This window comes from Jaculus jaculus, chromosome 5 (assembly GCF_020740685.1).
Source record: "Jaculus jaculus isolate mJacJac1 chromosome 5, mJacJac1.mat.Y.cur, whole genome shotgun sequence".
NCBI classification, from domain to species: Eukaryota; Metazoa; Chordata; class Mammalia; order Rodentia; family Dipodidae; genus Jaculus; species Jaculus jaculus.
In genome coordinates this window covers 61,121,948-61,140,874 of record NC_059106.1, presented here as the reverse complement: position 1 = coordinate 61,140,874, position 18,927 = coordinate 61,121,948, and the positions used below count along the sequence as shown (strand labels likewise).

General features: G+C 42.5%; 1 protein-coding gene across 3 annotated transcripts in view; it reads right to left on the bottom strand.

The window, feature by feature from the left end:
* Positions 1–18,927, bottom strand: part of Phactr4 (phosphatase and actin regulator 4) — a 107,499-nt gene that overhangs the window by 67,329 nt on the left and 21,243 nt on the right. For 2 of the 3 annotated variants that reach the window (XM_045150374.1, XM_045150376.1), the window contains exons 1-2: positions 15,922–15,972; positions 9,067–9,140 (exon numbers count right to left, since the gene is read on the bottom strand). In XM_045150374.1, coding sequence (XP_045006309.1) covers positions 9,067–9,130 — 64 coding nt within the window. In that variant the 5' untranslated portion in view covers positions 9,131–9,140; positions 15,922–15,972. Of the gene's footprint in view, positions 1–9,066; positions 9,141–15,921; positions 15,973–18,927 lie in introns of those variants that run through there. The other variant, XM_045150375.1, reaches the window with a different exon arrangement.

Sequence of the window (18,927 nt, the reverse complement as noted above, 5' to 3'; positions counted from 1 at the left end):
GAATGGGCATGCCAGGGCCTCCAGCTGCTACAAACAAACTCTAGATGTATGCGCTACTTTGTGCATGTGGCTTACATGGTTCCTGTGGAATCAAACTGTGGTCTTTCGGCTTTGTAGGCAAGTGCCTTAACCGCTAAGCCATTTCTCCAACCTCCCCTTCCCATATTTAACAACTGAAAGATTGTAATTTCAATCCCTTTTCAACTCTGGCATGCTGAAGGGCAATAGCCTAATCCACAAACAGTGAGAAGGAAGTTAATCATAACTTAAAAGAAGTAGGAGGTAAAGCATCACACTAACACAAACTGTACTCCTATCTTCTCTTTATACAGCCTTTTGTACACTATAACCATTTCGGTTTCTTTTTTTTTTTTTTTTTTTTTTGGTTTTTTGAGGTAGGGTCTCACTCTAGCCCAGGCTGACCTGGAATTCACTATGTACTCTCAGGGTGGCCTCAAACTCATGGTGACCCACCCACCTCTGCCTCCCAAGTGCTAGGATTAAAGGCGTGTGCCACCATGCCCGGCTCCATTTTGTTTTCTTTAACTGAACATCAATACGGGTTCACAAGCAATGCTTGCACTTTGTTCTATCCATGTCCTTTGAAGAGACATGAAAGGGAAAGACTAAAAATAAGGAGAATCAGGATAAAAGTTGTTAGATTCCTCTGTTGACTTCTCTACTCCACGACTCAGATGTTGATCCCACACTGAGACAAACTGTGGAGGTCTGTCTGTTGGAGGAAGTAGAATACGTAGACTCTGCACTGACAGACATAAAAGGGAGCTGATGATGGGACACAGCACTAGATCTAAAAGCATAACATATTTCAGCTCGAGGATGCACAATTCCCACTGAAAGCAGCAACCTCTTCACCCAGCCCATTCTTTAGTCTGTTTTCTCCAGGTAAGGTCTTGCTCTAGCCCAGGCTGACCTGGAATTCACTATGGAGCCTCAGAGTGGCCTCAAATTCACACTGATCCTCCTACCACTTCTGCCTCTGGAATGCTGGGATGAAAGGTATACACCATGATGCCCGGCCCCAGTCTACTTTTTTTCCCCAAGGCAGGTCTCACTCTAGCCCAGGCTGACCTGAAATTCCCTACACAGTCTCACAGTGGCCTCGAACTCAAGGTTCCTACCTCTGTCTCCCAAGTGCTGGTATTAAAGGTGTGTGCCATCATGCCCAGCTTTGGTTTTGTTTTGAGATAGGATCTCATACATCATAGCCTGGCCTTGAACTCTATATAGGTGGAGATACCCTTGAACTTGAGATCCTCCTGCCCCTAAGTCCCAACTGCCGGGATTATAGGCACGTACCACCACACCCAGTGTATGCAGTGCTGGGGTTCAAAGTCAGGGTTCATGCCTGCTAGTCAAGCACTCTACCGACTGAGCTAGATACCCAGCCGCTCGCCCTCCACTTTCTGTTGTTGTCATTCAGACAGGGTCTTGCTACATAGCAAGGACTACCCTAGAACTCAATACATAGACCAGGCTAAGGGCTATGGATATGCCTCAGTGATAACACTGCTTGCCTAACATACATGAGCTCCTATGTTCAATCCCCAGCACCACAAAAAGAGGACAAGGGGCTGGAGAGATGGTTTAGTGGCTAAGGTGCTTGCTGGCAAAGCCAAATGACCCAGGTTTGATTCCCCAGTACTCTCACAAAGCAAGTGCACAAGGTGGTGTGTGCATCTGGAGTTTTCTTGCAGAGGCTAGAGGCCCTGGTGTGACCATTCCCTCTATCAAATTAATAAATAAAATTTTTAAAAAATGAAAAGAAGGGCTGGAGAGATGGCTTAGCGGTTAAGCGCTTGCCTGTGAAGCCTAAGGACCCCGGTTCAAGGCTCGGTTCCCCAGGTCCCACGTTAGCCAGATGCACAAGGGGGCGCACGCGTCTGGAGTTCGTTTGCAGTGGCTGGAAGCCCTGGCGCACCCATTCTCTCTCTCTCCCTCTATCTGTCTTTCTTTCTGTGTCTGTCACTCTCAAATAAATAAAAAATGAACAAAAAATATTTTTAAAAAAATGAAAAGAAAAGCCAGGCACATGCTTTAATCCCAGCACTTGGGAGGCTGAGGTAGGCCAACCTGAGACTATATAGTGAATTCTGGACTAGAGTGAAACCCCACCTCAAAAAAAGCAGGGTTGGAGAGATGGTTAGTGGTTAAGGCGCATGCCTGTGAAGCCTAAGGATCCAGGTTCGATTCTCCAGGTCACACAATAGCCAGCTGTACATGGTGGTGCCTATGTCTGGAGTTCGTCTGAGTGGCTGGAAGCCCTGGCATGTCCATTCTAACTCTCCATCTCTCCCTCTCTGTCTCAAATAAATAAAAATAAAAATAAATAAATCTAAAAAAATATTTTTTTTTACAAAAAGGACTAGGCGGGTCTCTAACTTTCAGTGGTCCTCCTACCTCTGCTTCTAGTGCTAGGATTATAGGTTTGAGCCAACAAATCAGGTTAGTCTTCCACGCTTAATCATAATTAGATCTCCAGATGCTACTAGAAATAAGAGCAAAGCTCATGCTGGACAGATGTATTAGCAGTTAAGGCATTTGCCTGCAAAGCCTAAGGACCCAGGTTTGATTCCCCAAGACCCATGTAAGCCAGATGCACAAGGTGGCACATATGTCTGGAGTTCATTTGCAGTGGCTAGAGGCCCTGGTGTGCCCATTCTCTCCCTCCCTCTCTCTCAAATAAATAAATAAAATATAAAAAAGGGAAAAAAATCTTTAAAAAAAATCAAGGGGCTGAAGAGCTGGCTTAGTGGTTAAGGCACTTGCCTGAAAAGCCAAAGGACCCAGGTTCAAGTCCCAAGGACCCACATAAGCCAGATGCACAAGGTAGCACATGCAGCTGGAGTTTGTTTGCAGTGGCTGGAGGCCCTGGCGTGCCCATTCTCTCTCTCTCTCTCTCAAAAAAAAAAAAAAAAAAAAAAAAAAAAAGCAAAGCTCTAACATCAAAGAGACCCAAAGAGAGAAAAACAACTTTATGAGAGAAAATGCAAGAATGACTTAAAACTTAATGAAATTAGTTAGATGAGGGGCTGGGGATTTAGCTCAGAGGAAGAGTGTTTGCCTTGCAAGTACAAGATCCTGGGTTCAGTTCCTAGCATGGGAAGTAGCAGGGATTAGTGACATAAAAAAGATAATCTGTTCACTCATTTTTCTTCAAATTGTTTAAATCTTTCTGCCTTTTACTAAATAAAGAAAAAAAAAAACAATAACTGTTGAAACAATGTAAGGATATTATGAAAAGAAACATTTAGGGGATTAAGACCCACTGAGGGCTGTGGAATTAGCTCATTGGTAGATACTCATCTACTATGGGTGAGGTCTTGGGTTGGATCCCAGCACCACATATACAAAAGGCTTCCTGATGATTTAAAACACAATTGTGGGGGGGAGGGAAATTTAGTAGATTAATGTAAACAAATCTCCCTGGAGGTAGAGTTAAAGGAAAGGGTACACATTAGAGAATTATTTTAGGAGAGCCAACTCAAGAAGATACTGACAAAACAACTTGAACATGGTGTTTGGCATGCATCTGTACCCCCAACACTGAGGAGGCTGAAACAACAGTCACTTGAGCCTAGGAATTTGAGACTAGCCAGTTATATAGTAGGATCCCCATCCAAAACACAACAGAAATATGAACCCAGAAAACAACAGCAATTGGAATCTGGAACACACACTGAAGTTGAACCCCAGCACTGCACACACAGGGATGTCATGGTACCCGCCTGTAATCCCAGAAGTTGGGAGGTAGAGGAAGGAGGATCACAAGTTCAAGGTTATCTTCAATGATACAAAGTTCAAGGTCTATGATCCATGAAATCCTGTTAATTAATATTTATTTGCAAGCAGAGAGACATAGAGAATGGGTGTGCTAGGGCCTTTTGCTTCTGTAAACAAATTCCAGATACATGCACTTGGTGCATACAGCTTTACAAAGGTACTGGGAAATCAAAACCAGGTCATCAGGCTTTGCAAAGCAAGCACCTTTAACCACTGAGTCATCTATCTCTCCAGCCTTGAATCACTTTTTTTTTTTAAATTTGCAAGCAGAGAGAAACAGCAAAAAAGACAGAATGAGCCTGTCAGGGCTCCAAGCAGCTCACTGCAAACAAACTCCAGATGCATATGCTACTTTGTGCATCTGGCTTTATGTGGATACTGGGGAATTGAACCTGGGTCATTAGATTTTGTAGGAAAGTGCCTTAACTGCTGGGCCATTTCTCTAGCCCTGAAGTGAGAGAGAGAATGTGTATGTGTGTGTCTCCCCTGACACTATCTCCCATTGCCACAGGCATTTGGAATTAAGAGACACAAACACGGGCTGGAGAGATGGCTTAGCAGTTAAGCGCTTGCCTGTGAAGCCTAAGGACCCCGGTTCGAGGCTCAGTTCCCCAGGTCCCACGTTAGCCAGATGCACAAGGGGGCGCACGCGTCTGGAGTTCGTTTGCAGATGCTGGAAGCCCTGGCGCGCCCATTCTCTCTCTCTCCCTCTATCTGTCTTTCTGTGTCTGTCGCTCTCAAATAAATAAATAAATAAATAAATAAATAAATAAATAAATAGACACAAACACCAGTTTGAGTTTTACATGGGTGCTAGGAATGTAAACTCTGGTCAGCAGACTTGCAGAGCAAACACCTTTCACCACCTAAACCTCTCCCTAATTATCTAGTACTTTTGTAATCCCAGCACTGGGCTGGAGAGATGGCTTAGCAATTAAGCACTTGCCTGTGAAGCCTACGGACACTGGTTCAAGGCTCGATTGCCCAATAACCATGCAAGCCAGATGCGCAAGGTACACATGCATCTGGAGTGCATTTGCAGTGGATGGAGGCCCAGATGTACCCATTCTCTCCCTCTTTACCTCTTTCTCTGTCAATCTCAAATAAATAAATAATACAAAAAATATATTAAAAAGTATAATCCCAGAACTTGGGAGACTGAGGAAAAAGGAATGCACAAGTGCAAGTGCAGCCTGGGATATAGAATGAGACCTCAGACTACGTGAGACATGGGATCTTTGTTAGGAGAACAGTGCTTGCCTAGCATGCATGAAGCCCTATCAACCTCATAAAAATAGCAAGATGGCATGTAATCCCAGCATTTGGAAGGCGGAAGTAGGAAAATCAGAAGTTCAAGGTTGTCCTCAGCTACAAGGAGAATTGAAGCCAGCCTGGGATACCCTTTCTCAAGAAGAGAAAAGGAAAAAAAAAAATCTTACTCCATAGGGATCCGATCTTCTTAGAAGGAAACTAATATTTATTTATTTATTATGAGAAAGAAAGAGGACATTATAAAGAGAGAAAATGGACACACCAGGGCCTCCAACCTCTGCGAACAAACACCAGACACATGACCACCTTGTACATCTGGCTTACGTGGGTACTGGGAAACTGAACTTGGGTCCTTAGGGTTTGCAAGCAAGCACCTTAACTTCATGCTTGCTTGTGGTGATGGCTATTAGTGATGTCTCTCTGCTTGGATCTATAAAAAAAAAAAAAAGGAGCCAGCTTCTTCCAGCATTGATGGTGTTCCCCTGGATTCTGTAAGCCTAAAGTAAATCCTTTCCTCCAATAAACAGTGTCTGGTTGGATGTTCGTCCTAGCAATATGGAAATGACAACAACATCAACCTCTCAAATTGCTAAGATTTAACTGCTAAACCATCTCTCCTGCCTAATAAACTCATTTTATATGTTTAACTCTTTTCTTTCTAAATTGGCCCTGACATACCAAGTTCTTTCTTTAAAGTATTTTTAGGGGTTAGGGAGATAGATTACTGGTTAAAAGTACTTGCTTGCAAAAGCAGGTCCAGGTTCAATTCCCCATTTCCCATGTAAAGCCAGTCACATGGCCTGTGCGTCTGGCTTTTTGTGACAAGAGGCCCTGGTACACACACACACACCCTTTTTATTTTTTTTATTTTTATTTCTGTTTTTTTTTTTTTTTTTTTTTTTTGGTTTTTCGAGGTAGGGTCTCACTCTAGCCTAGGCTGACCTGGAATTAACTATGTAGTCTCAGGGTGGCCTTGAACTCTAGGCAACTCTCCTACCTCTGCCTCCCGAGGGCTGGGATTAAAGGCGTGCGCCACCACGCCGGCTTGTTTCTGTTTTTTGAGGTAGGGGCTCACTCTGGCCCAGGGTGATCTGGAATTTACTATGTAGTCTCAGGGTGGCTTCGAACTCATGATGATCCTCCTACCTCTGCCTTCCAAGTGCTAGGATTAAAGGTGAGCACCACCACACCAGGCACAAATAGTGTTTTAAAAAATATTATATTTATTTGAGAGAGAGAGAGAGACAGAGACAGAGAGAAAGAGGCAGATAGAGAATGGGCGTACCAGGGCCTCTAGGCACTGCAAACAAACTCCACAAGCATGCATCACCTTGAACATCTGGCTTATGTGGGTCCTAGGGAATCGAACCTAGGTCCTTAGTCTTAGCAGGCAAGTGCCTTAAACACTAAGCCATCTCTACAGCCCATACATTATATTTTTAATAATTCTATTAACTTTTATTTTCAATTGACCACTTTTATTTTAGTTTGCATACAAAAACAATTATCTCAGATTAACTGGAAGAATGTTGATGACCCCAAAATGATATAGCTCATGTATGTGGCCAAGATCCAAAGTACAAGGAGTACAAGAAGGACTGTGAGAAGTGTGAGGCCAACTACAACAACCCAGTAGACACATTGGGGATGGAGCTAGCCAAATGCCAGAACTCAGTCAGTTACATCAACTACTGGACATCTCTGCACAGGGGACAGGCCTACTTGACCACAACAAGGTCATTCACACTCAGCAAGACTATGACCTCGGGTATTTTGAGTACCTAAGATCTAAGGCAACCACACTCACAGTAGTAATACACAGGAGTATATAGACAGATACAGGATTGATTCTTTTTTTAAGATAGGGTATCCCTATGTTGCCCACATTGTCTTTGAACTCATAATCTCCAACTGTGGTCGTATGAATGTATGGCTCCATAGATTCAGTCATTGTTCTTGCATTTTTTTGGGGGGGGGGGGGCGCAGTGTTCTAAACATAGGGTCTTGCTCTAGCCTAGGGGCTCAACCATTTTTTAATTGAAATTTCTACTTAAGCCCTAGCAGACAGATCCCTGCTACTAGGAAAGAGAATATATCACTGGGGGCAGACCTTAAGAGTCCAGCCCCTAAAGTGTGGTTCAGGGGTTGGCTATGAATTCCAGCCTAAAGGTGTATGGAGAGCATTCTGAGCTCTGGAGGTTCATGCTTGCTTGTGGTGATGGCTATTAGTGATGTCTCTCTGCTTGGATCTATGAGAAAAAAAGAAGCCAGCTTCTTCTAACATTGATGGTGTTCCCCTGGATTCTGTAAGCCTAAAGTAAATCCCTTCCTCTAATGAACTGTGTCTGGTTGGATGTTCGTCCTAGCAATATGGAAATGACAATAACATCAACCTCTCAAATTGCTAAGATTACAGATGCATGCTACTATAAGTGTCTATTTGTTTTATATACAATTTAAAAAAATCAGTTTAAAGGTTGGGGAGATAGCTCACAGTTAAAGGCACTTGTTTGCAAAGCCTATTGACCCAAATTCAATTTCCCAGTATCCACATAAAGCCCAGATGCACAATGTGGCACTGTGTCTGAAACTCACTCCATAGCCCCAGACTGGCCTCAAATTCATAGCAATCCTCCTATGTCTGCCTCTTGAGAGCTGGAATCAAAGGTGTGAACCACCATACCTGGCTTAAAAGATATATTTAAAAAATAAAATAGCTGGGCATGGTGGCACACACCTAAAATCCCAGCACTCAGGGGGCAGACATAGGAGGAGTGCTATAAGTTCAAGACCAGCCTGAAACTGAATTGCAGGTCAGCCTGGCTAAAGCAAAACCCTACCTCAAAAATAAGTAAATAAATAAAAATTTAAGGCTGGGAATGGTGGTGCATGCCTTTGATTCCAACACTCAGGAGGCACTGGTAGGAGGATCATCGTGAGTTTGAGGCCACCCTGAGAGTACATAGTGAATTCCAGGTCAGCCTGGGCTACAGTGAGACCCTATCTTGAAATAAATAAATAAATAAATAAATAAATAAATAAATAAGGCTGGAGAGATGGTTCCACAGTTAAAGTCACTTTGCTTGGAAAGCCTGAAAATCTGGGCTCAATTTCCTACCACCCATATAACATGAGATATACAAAGTAGTGCACGTGTCTGGAATTCATTTATAGTGGTAAGAGGTCCTGGTGTGTCCAAGCTCACTCTGTCGGTCTCTCTCTACCCATCTCTCAAATAAATACATTAAAATATTTTTTAAAAAGTTAATTTTTGGGGAGATTCAAGGTAGGGTCTCACTCTACTCCAGGCTAACCTGGAATTCACTATTTGTCTCAGGGTGACCTCAAACTCATGGCGATCTTACTACCCTCTGCCTTCTGAGTGTTGTGATTAAAGGCATGTGCTACCATGCTCAGCTGAAATCAATTTAATTTTAAGCCAGGCATGGTGACAGACATCAGGCATATGTCTATAATCCCAGATTTGGGAAGCTGAGACAGGAGGATAATAAGTTCCAAACCAGTCTGGATTACAAAATGAGACCCTGTGACTACAAAACAAAAAATTTTTTTGAATTTAGTTTAATAATAAATGTGATTAATTTGATTGCATTAACTTAGGTTATACAGGTTGGGAATGTCTTATCCAAAATGTTTGAGACTGCCAGGTGTGGTGGAGCATGCCTTTAATCCCAGCACTCAGGAGGCAGAGGTAGGAGGATCGCTGTAAGTTTGAGGCCACCTTGAGACTACAGCCTGGGCTACAGTGAGACCCTATCTCCAAAAAACAAACAACAACAAATCTAGCCTAGCATGGTGATGTATGTCTGTACTCTTAGCACTCAAGAGGCTGATATAGTATCACCATGAATTTAAGTTTAGTGAGTGTATAGAGTGAGTTATAGCTTAACCTGAATCAGAGTGAGACCTTGCCTTAAACATTCTACATGTTGCCCCACCATCACCAAAAAATTTCAAATCTAAGCTTACCATGGTGGCTGAAGCCAGTAATTCCTTGGCTACACAGTAAAATTGAGGCCAGCCTGGTCCACATGAGACCCTGTCTAAAAAACAAAACAACAAAAATCTCAGATCAGGTCTAGGATTAGGCTTGTCTAATGAGTGTAAGACCCAGGATCAATCACTAGCACTGAAAAAAAGACTCAAGTCTAACATAAAATTCATTTATATGTCATTTACATCTTATACATATAGCCCAATGTGGAACTTCATACATTTTTAGTATTTCCATTTAGGTTGTGACCCATCCCATTCTTTTATTTTTAATTTTTTTTCTCAATTTTTATTAACATTTTCCATGATTATAAAAAATATACCATGGTAATACCCTCCCCCACTTTTCCCTTTGAAATTCCATTCTCCATCATATCCCCTCCCTATCTCAATCAGTCTCTCTTTTATTTTGATGTCATGATCTTTTCTTCCTCTTATGATGGTCTTGTGTAGGTAGTGTCAGGCACTGTGAGGTCATGGATATCCAGGTTGTTTTTAATTTTTAATTTAATTTTTATTTATTTATTTGAGAGTGACAGACAGAGAGAGAAAGAGGCAGATAGATAGAGAATGGGTGCCAGAGCCTCCAGCCACTGCAAATGAACTCCAGACGTGTGCGCCCCCTTGTGCATTTGGCTAATGTGGGTCCTGGGGAATGTAGCCTCAAACCAGGGTCCTTAGGCTTCACAGCCAAGTGCTTAACCACTAAGCCATCTCTCCAGCCCCTCCTTTTATTTTTTTAATCCTTGCTGACTTTTAAAAATATTTTATTTTTATTTATTTATTTGAGAGAGAGAAAGAGGCAGAGAGACAGAAAGAGATACAGAATGAGCATGCCAGGGTTTCCAGTCACTGCAAACGAACTCCAGATGCATGTGCCACCTTCTACATCTGGCTTACATGGGTCCTGGGGAATTGAATCGAGGTCCTTTAGTTTTGCAGGCAAGTGCCTTAACCACTAAGCCATTTCTCCAGCCCCTATCCCATTCTTATTAAATCAGGTAGATTTTCTAATCATGTCAGCACTCTACAAGTTTCTATTTTATAGTATTTCAGATTTTGTTTTAGAAATATTCAACTTTAACTTTAGTAGGGTGGGGTAAGAAAGCCAGGCAAGGGACTGGAGAGATGGCTCAGCAATTAAGGTACTTACCTGTAAAGCCTAACAACCAGGGTTGGGTTCTCCAGTACCCACATAAAGCCAGATGCATAAAGTGGCACATGTGTCTAAAGTCTACTTGCAGCAGCTGGAGGCCCTGGCACCCCCATTCTCTCTGCCTCCTTCACCTCTCTTTCTCTCTGCCTTAGAGTCTGCCTGCCTCACTCTGGTTACAAATAAATAAATAAAACACTTTTAAAAGAAGGAAAGCCAAGCAAAAAAAAAAAAAAAAAAAAAAAAAGAACTGCCAGTGGAAATCTTTTACATTGCCATTTATTACTCCAGTGCTTTTTTTTTTTCCCCCCTCTTTCTTCAGTTGTTTGGTTGGTTGTTTTTTTCCTCTTCTTTTGTTTGCTTGCTTGGTTGGTTTAGGTTTTTGTTTGTTTGCCTCTCTCATATAAATAAATAAAAAAATATTTTTTTGGTTTTTCGAGGTAGGGTCTCTCTGGTTCGGGCTAGCCTAGAATTCACTATGTAGTCTCAGGGTGGCCTTGAACTCCTACCTCTGCCTCCCAAAACTGCCTCCCAAGTGCTGGGATTAAAGGCATGCGCCCAAATAAAATATTTTTCAAAATTGAAATTAAAAAAACAACAACTCCAAGAGCCAGGCATAGTGGTGCACGCCTTTAATCCCAGCACTTGGGAAGCTGAGATAGGAGAATTGCTGTGAGTTTGAGGCCAGCCTGAGACTACATAGTGAATTCCAGGTCAGCGTTGGCTAGAGTGATACCCTACCTTGAAAAAACAAAAAAAAAGAGAGACTCCAATAACTTGGTAACCAAAACAACCAATTTATTAATAAAGTACTGAATGCCCTCTAGTGTTCAAACTAACGATTCACTGATGGACTATTTATGTAAAGTGTCCTTCAAGAGAAAAAAAAAAAGATTCTAATTAAGTCATATAGTGTTACTAAAATCAGAAAAATGCTGACCCTGTAGTGTTTTCAGCAAAGGAATTTTTAACCTGAGGGGGTAAAAAAAAGCAAGCCTGAGGTATCTGATTACTAGTATTAGTGAGCCAAAAACCTTGACCTCAGTCACGTCAATGGCGATCAGCAGCTAAAGGCACTTGCTACCAAAGCCTGCTATCCTGGGTTCAGTTGCCCAGTGCCCATGGAAAGCCAAAGGAACAAAGTGGCACATGAGTCTGGAGTTTGCCTGCACTGGCAAGAGGTCCCAGTGTTCCCATGCTTTCACCTTCTCTTTCACTGCTTAAAAATAAATGACATTAAAACAAAAATGTTGGGAGGGAATTACCATGGGATTTTTTTTTATAATCATGGAAAATGCTAATAAAAATTTAAAAAAAAAGTTTAGATATCGATCACACCTTCCCAGGCTCAGGGTCTAATGAGGAAAGGTGGCGGAAAGAATGTAAGAGCCAAAGGAAGGGTAGGACTCCTTACAACGTGCTCCTCCAGGCACAAAATGGCCTGGATATCCATGACCTCATAGTGCCTGACACTACCTACACAAGACCATCATAATAGGAAGAAAAGATCATGACATCAAAATAAAAGAGAGACTGATTGAGATGGGGAGGGGATATGATGGAGAATGGAATTTCAAAGGGGAAAGTGGGAGGGGGAGGGTATTACCATGGGATACTTTTTTTTTTTTAACTTTATTTATTTATTTGAGAGCAACAGACACAGAGAGAAAGACAGATAGAGGGAGAGAGAGAGAATGGGCGCGCCAGGGCTTCCAGCATCTGCAAACGAACTCCAGACGCATGCGCCCCCTTGTGCATCTGGCTAACGTGGGACCTGGGGAACCGAGCCTCGAACCGGGGTCCTTAGGCTTCACAGGCAAGCGCTTAACCGCTAAGCCATCTCTCCAGCCCACCATGGGATACTTTTATGATCATGGAAAATGTTAATAAAACTTGAGGGAAAAAAATGTTTAGGAGTTGGGAAGATGACTCATTGATTAAAGGTGCTTGCTTATACAAATACAATTTATTATCTTTTTTTTTCTGAGTTAGGATCTCACTCTAGCCCAGGCTGACCTGGAAATCATTCTGTAGTCTTACGCTGGCCTCGAACTCACAGTGATCATCCTACCTCTGCCTCTCCAGTACTGGGATCAAAGGCATGTGCCACCACACCTGGCATATAATTTTTTGGGGGGCATGTAATTTTTTTTTTTTTTAAGACAGGGATTCATATCCCAGACTGGCCTCAAAATTGCTCTGTGGCTAAAGATAACCTTGAACTTCTGATGCTGCTGTCTCTACATCCCAAGTGCTGGGATGACAGGCATGTTACACCACACCTGATTTTTTTTTTAATTTTTTTGTTTATTTTATTTATTTGAGAGTGGCAGACAGAGAAAGAGTCAGATAGATAGAGAGAGACTGGGCGCGCCAGGGCTTCCAGCCACTGCAAACGAACTCCAGATGCGTGCGCCCCCTTGTGCATCTGGCTAATGTGGGACCTGGGGAATCCAGCCTCGAGCCGGGGTCCTTAGGCTTCACAGGTAAGCGCTTAACCGCTAAGCCATCTCTCCAGCCCACCACACCTGATTTTATGTGGCGCTAGTGACTGAACCCAGGGCTTTGTGTAAGCCCTCTACATACTGGGCTACATCCCTAGCCTACTAATTTATATAACTTATAATAGGTTTTTTAGTGATAGTTTTTCTTTTTGGTTTTTCAAGGTAGGGTCCCTCTCTAGCCCAGGCTGGTCTGGAATTCACTATATAATCTCAGGCTGGCCTGAAACTCAGTGATCCTCCTATCTCTGACTTCCAAGTGCTGGGATTAAAGACATGCATCACAATGCCCTGCCTAGCGTTACTTTTTTATGTGTGTGTATGTTCATGTGTGAGTGCACAGGTGTGAGAAGATTTAGAGTTTTACTTTCCTTGTTTTTGGAAGCAAGGACTCTCACTGTTCACTATTATGTTAAGTGGGCTAGTTGGCCTGTGAGCTACCAGGCAATTCTCCTGTCTCCACCTTCTATCTTGCTGTAGGAACCCTAGAATTCCAGATTGCTTACACTATCATGGCCAGCTTTATATAGGTTCTAGGAATCTGAACTCAGGTACTCATGCTTCCATACCAAAAGCTTTATCCACTGAGCTATATATATCATCCCAAGCTAATTTTGCTTTTAAATGAACTTTTCATATGTTTAAGTGGTTTTAAAATTTCTCAGATTTAAAGGCTGGGAGTGGTGGCACAGGCCTTTAATCCCAGCACTTGGGAGGCAGAGGGAGGAGGATTGCTGTGAGTTCGAGGCCACCCTGAGACTACATAGTGAATTCCAGGTCAGCCGGGTCTAGAGTGAGATCCTATCTCGGGGAAAGAAAAAAAAAAATTCTCAGATTTGAGCCTGGTGTGGCATGGCACACACCTTTAATCCTAGCCCTAGAGAGGCAAAGGTAGGAGGATCACTTTGAGTCTGAGGCTACCCTGAGACTACAGAGTGAATTCCAGGTCTAGCCTGGGCTAGAGCAAGACCCTACATTAAAAAAGAAAAAGAAAGGGCTAGAGGGATGGCTTAGCAGTTAAGGTGTTTGCCTGCAAAGCTAAAGGACCCAGGTTCGATTCCTCAGGACCCATGTTAGCCAGATGCACTAGGGGATGCATGCATTTGGAGTTCGTTTGCAGGGGCTGGAGGCCCTGGCATGCCTATTCTTTCTCTCTTTCTCCATCAAATAAAAAATTAATTTTTAAAAACTCTCAGGTTAAATTTACATTATAATATAGTAAATGTCGCTAGATATTAAAGATATAAACAAAAGAGGGACTTGGAAGATGGTTGCAGGTAAGCAGGTAAGAGCACTTGCTAGCAAGGCATGAAGATTCAGGTCTGATCCTCAGCATACCCATAAAAAGTGGAATATAAGCTGGGCGTGGTGGCACACGCCTTTATTCCCAGCACTCAGGAGGCATTGGTAGGAGGATCACTGTGAGTTCAAGGCCACCTTGAGACTCCATAGTGAATTCCAGGTCAGCTGGGGCTAGAGTGAGACCCTACCTCAAAAAAACAAAAAAAAAAAGAAAAAGTAAAGTGGAATATGGGGGGGGAGGGGGAGGCTGGAGAGATGGCTTAGCAGTTAAGGCATTTGCTTACAAAGCCAAAGGACCCTGGTTTGATTCCCTAGGACCATGTAAGCCAGATGCACAAGGGGGCACATGTGTCTAGAGCTCGTTTGCGGTGGCTGGAGGCTGTGGTGTGCCCACTTTCTCTCTCCCTCTCTCTCTCTCAAATAAATAAATAAATATAAAGTTTAAAAAACAAGTAGAATATGGAGCCAGGCGTGGTGGCATACGCCTTTAATCCCAGCACTCATTAGGCAGAGGTAAGAGAATTGTCATGAGTTCAATGCCGCTTGAGACTACACAGTGAATTCTAGGTCAGCCTGGGCTAGAGCTAGACCCTACCTCAAAAAACAAAACAAAAAAAACCAAAAAGTAGATTATGGGCTGGAGAGATGGCTTAGCAGTTAAGGCACTTGCCTGCAAAGCCTAAGGACCCATGCTTGATCTGGTTCTCCCCAGATTCCACATAAACCAGGCACATAAAGGTAAGGCAAGCACAAGGTTACACATGCCCACTAGGTGGCACAAGTGTCTGGAGTTTGTATTCCAGTAGCTGAAGCCCTATCATGTCAGTTCTCTGTTTCAGTTTCTCTAAAAAAATAAATAAATAAAGTGGATTATGGAGGCTAGAGATGGCTTAGTGGTTAAGGAACTTGCCTGCAAAGCCAAAGAACCCAGGATTCCCTAGGACCCACCTAAGCCAAGATGCATAAGAGGACACACATATATCTGGAGTTCATTTGTGGTGGCTAGAGGCCCCTGCTTGCCCAGTCTCTCCCTCTCTCCCCCCCTCCCTCTCTCTCTCCCTACTACCTATTTCTCTCTCTTTCTCAAATAAATAAAAGTAATTTTTTAAAGCAGATTATGGCCAGACCTGCCTACAATCCCACAACTGAAGGAGGTGAAGACAGGAGGATCACTGGGTCTCCCTAGTCAGCCAGTCTAACTGAAAAGTGGAGAGCTCCAGATCGTGATCTTTCTCATGGAAAAGAAAAGGGGAGCTGGGCATGGTGGTGCATGCCTTTAATCCCAGCTTTTGGGAGGCAGAGGTAGGAGGATCACCATCAGTTTGAATCCACCCTGAAACTGCATAGTAAATTTCAGATTAACCTAAACTAGAGTGAAACCCTACCTCAAAAAAAGAAAAAGAAAAGAAAAGAGGAATGATATACAATGATGTTTGATATCTTCTTCTGGCCTCTGCACTTGTGCACACAGGGTACACACACATGCACACACCAAACATGCATGCACCATACACACACACACACCAAAAAAGCTTGTTTCGTCCCTTCAATTTTTTTTTTTTTGGGGGGGGGCGGGTTTTCGAGGTAGGGTCTCACTCTGGTCCAGGCTGACCTGGAATTAACTATATAGTCTCAGGGTGGCCTCGAACTCTCGATGATCCTCCCACCTCTGCCCCCCAAGTGCTGGGATTAAAGGTGTGCGCCACCATGCCCAGCCCCTTCAATTATTTTTAAGAGTGTAAATATATACTGAGAACAAAAAGCTTAAGAACTGTTCTAGCATAGCATACTGAACATGAATATAATTAAAGCTTTAATGGAAGTGAGAATAAAGCACAAATATTACTGAATAAGAAAAACCCAAGTGATACTTACCAATGGGATCTTCCATGCCACTGTGACAAGATCAGGAAGACAGTATAGTTTCTAAAAAGAGAAAAAAGTAGTTAATATACTGAAAATGTAAAATTTATCACTCTATATGTTCTTCAAATAAAGTAAGCCCAATTTAGTAACATTATGGTCTAAAACTGGACCAGGAGCTATGGCACACACTTTTAATCCCAGCACTTGCACAGCTGGTTGGAAGATCACTTTGAGTTCAGGGCCAGCCTGGGGCTACACAGTGAATTCCAGGTCTCCTGGCCTACAGTGATACTCTACCTTGGAGAAAACAGAAAACAAAAAATAACAACAACAAAAGAACTACAACATTATGGAAATGCACAACTTATCAAACAAGAATATTGCCAACTAGAGTTGTTAAGTATACTGATATGCAAAGATGTAGCACGCTAAAAATATTATGAAAATTTAAGGCTAATATTGTTTTTAAAATATATTATTCTTAGCTCCCTCAAATATGCTCCTTTTTGAATCTTCATCATACATTAACTGCAATATTAACTGAAATGTACAGAGAAGAGCTTTTTCTTTTTTTGGTTTTTCGGGGTAGGGTCTCACTCTAGCTCAGGCTGACCTGCAGTCTCAGGGTTGCCTGACACTCATGGTGATCCTCCTACCTCTGCCTCCTGAGTGCTGGGATTAAAGACTGTGCCACCATGTCCAGCTAAAAAAGAGCAAAAAAAATTTTTTTTATGTGAAACAAAAACAAACACCTGAAAATGAATAGGAAGGACCTCTTTCAGGGAGGAATTGGTTTGGCACAAGGAAAATAATCTTTTAGATACAGAAAGATGGTTTAATAAAATCCAAGTTAAAGTGTTAAAAAAGGTTTTGAAAGAAGTCTGAGTAAATATATATACTCATTCAACTTCCTTCACTTCTAATCAAGACAAGGGTCAAATGTGCCCAATCCAGCTTCCTGCCCAGGCCAGTTTCCTACTCATTCCACTGTTTTGTTCTAAGTGCATTCCCTAATAATGAGCAGTATGAAATGAAACTCTAACTGGGATGACTGGAGAAACTTGAAAGTAAGATGGGATTTGAAGTTAAATCATTAACACACCAGATGGCAATGAAACCCCACTGCTGGTCTTAAGTGTACCAAAGTTTCCCATGGTGCAAGGTGCAGCTGGTCCATTTCTTAAACTTTTACCAGTAGACTAGTGAGGAAAGAAATGCATTACTAATTGGATGTGTCAGGCACCTGAAGATAAAGATATGAAGATAATGGAATTAAATTATTGATTATTTTGTCTGGTGCTCCAGACAAAGAAAACAAAAGAATATGAGTGATCGACAGTCAAGAGAAAATCCAGTATTAAAGCCACAAGACAGGCTGGGTAACTTATAGAAGTAGCTGAGGACCATTGCCAGGAGTTAAGTCAGAGTAGTCCAACTTCAAGGAAGGCTCTGAAAGGGAAATAAGAGGACCTTCGTACCTGGAATAAAGATATCTGTGTGGCTGCTATGATTGGATGTGGTTTGCCTCCCAGAGATTCATGTGTTGGGAACCAGATCCTGACCATGGTGGGGCATTGGGAAATGTGGAGCCCTCAAAAGGTAGAGCCTAATACAGGATACTTAGGTAACTGAGGAAACTATTCTCCAAAGGAACTGAGGTAACTCGAGTGGGACTCCTAAATAATTGAGAAGACAAATTATAAAAGCCTGAGCCTGACCTCTACTTCTCCTCCTATATGTCATCCATGAGATCCTCACCAGAGTGCAGCCAGTGCTCCACCTCGCCTGTGAATTTACAGAATGAGTTTATAACCCTCTTCATAAACTTAGCACGCTTTGTGTATTTCATTATAATAATAAGGCAAAATGGACTAATGCAGCGCCTCTCTAAAATCTCAAATGCCTAGATACCTCTTTAGCTCAAGAAGACTACAAAAGTAGCCCATGTTCCATATCAGAGCTAGAACAAAGGGTGGGGAATACAGTTCAGTGGCACAGTGTTTGCCTAACATACACAAGGATCTGAGTCTGAAGCCAGGCATGGTGGCTTATAACCTATAATCCCAGCACTTGAGAGACTAAGGCAGGAGGATTGTTAGTAGTTTGAGGTCAGCCTGGGCTACAGTGAGATCATGTCTCAAAACAAACAAGCTCTTACTCCATGGTGAAAGAAGCCTCCCATCTGACTTCTAAATGCAACAATTCTTCTTCAGGATCTGGTGTTCCATACATCCTAGCTAACTGTAAGTCTCCTTCTTAGTAGGCCTTTCCTAGCATAAAGCAGCCAAAATGTTCTGGGCTGGATAAGGTCAGAAGGAAACTATAACCTAAAGGAGCAGCAAAACAGTGCGTGCTGACAGGAGCCAGAGCACACATGTAATGAAATTCTGAGTGTGTTTGGCAAACAAGGACCAGAACATAAAAGACTGAAAGAGGAGAAGGTAAGATTATGAACCATTCTTTTTTGGGGGGTTATTTTATGTATTTATTTATTTATTTATTTATTTAAGAGAGGGAAATAGGCAGAGAGACAGAATGGGAGCACTAGGGCTTCCAGCTGCTGCAAACAAACTCCAGATGCATGGGCCACCTTGCGCATCTGGCTTATGTAGGTCCTGGGGAATTGAACTGGGGTCCTTTGGCTTTGCAGGCAAGCACCTTAACGTCCAAGCCATCTCTCCTGCCCCTCCCCCCTGCTTTTTTTTTTTGAGGTAAGGTCTCACTGTAGCCCAGGATGACCCGGAATATAGTCTAGGTGGCCTCGAACTCGCAGCAACCCTCCTACTCTGCATGTGATGGGATTAACGGTATGTGCCACCATTTGCAGCCCATTCTATTTTTTTTTAATATTTTATTTATTTATTAGCAAGGAGAGAGAAAATGAGAATAAATATGAATAGGTATATCAGTGCCTCTAGCTACTGCAAACAAACTCCAGATACAGGGGCTACTTTGTGCATCTGGCTTTATGTGGGTACTGGGGAATCAAACCTGGGTCTTAACTGCTGAACCATC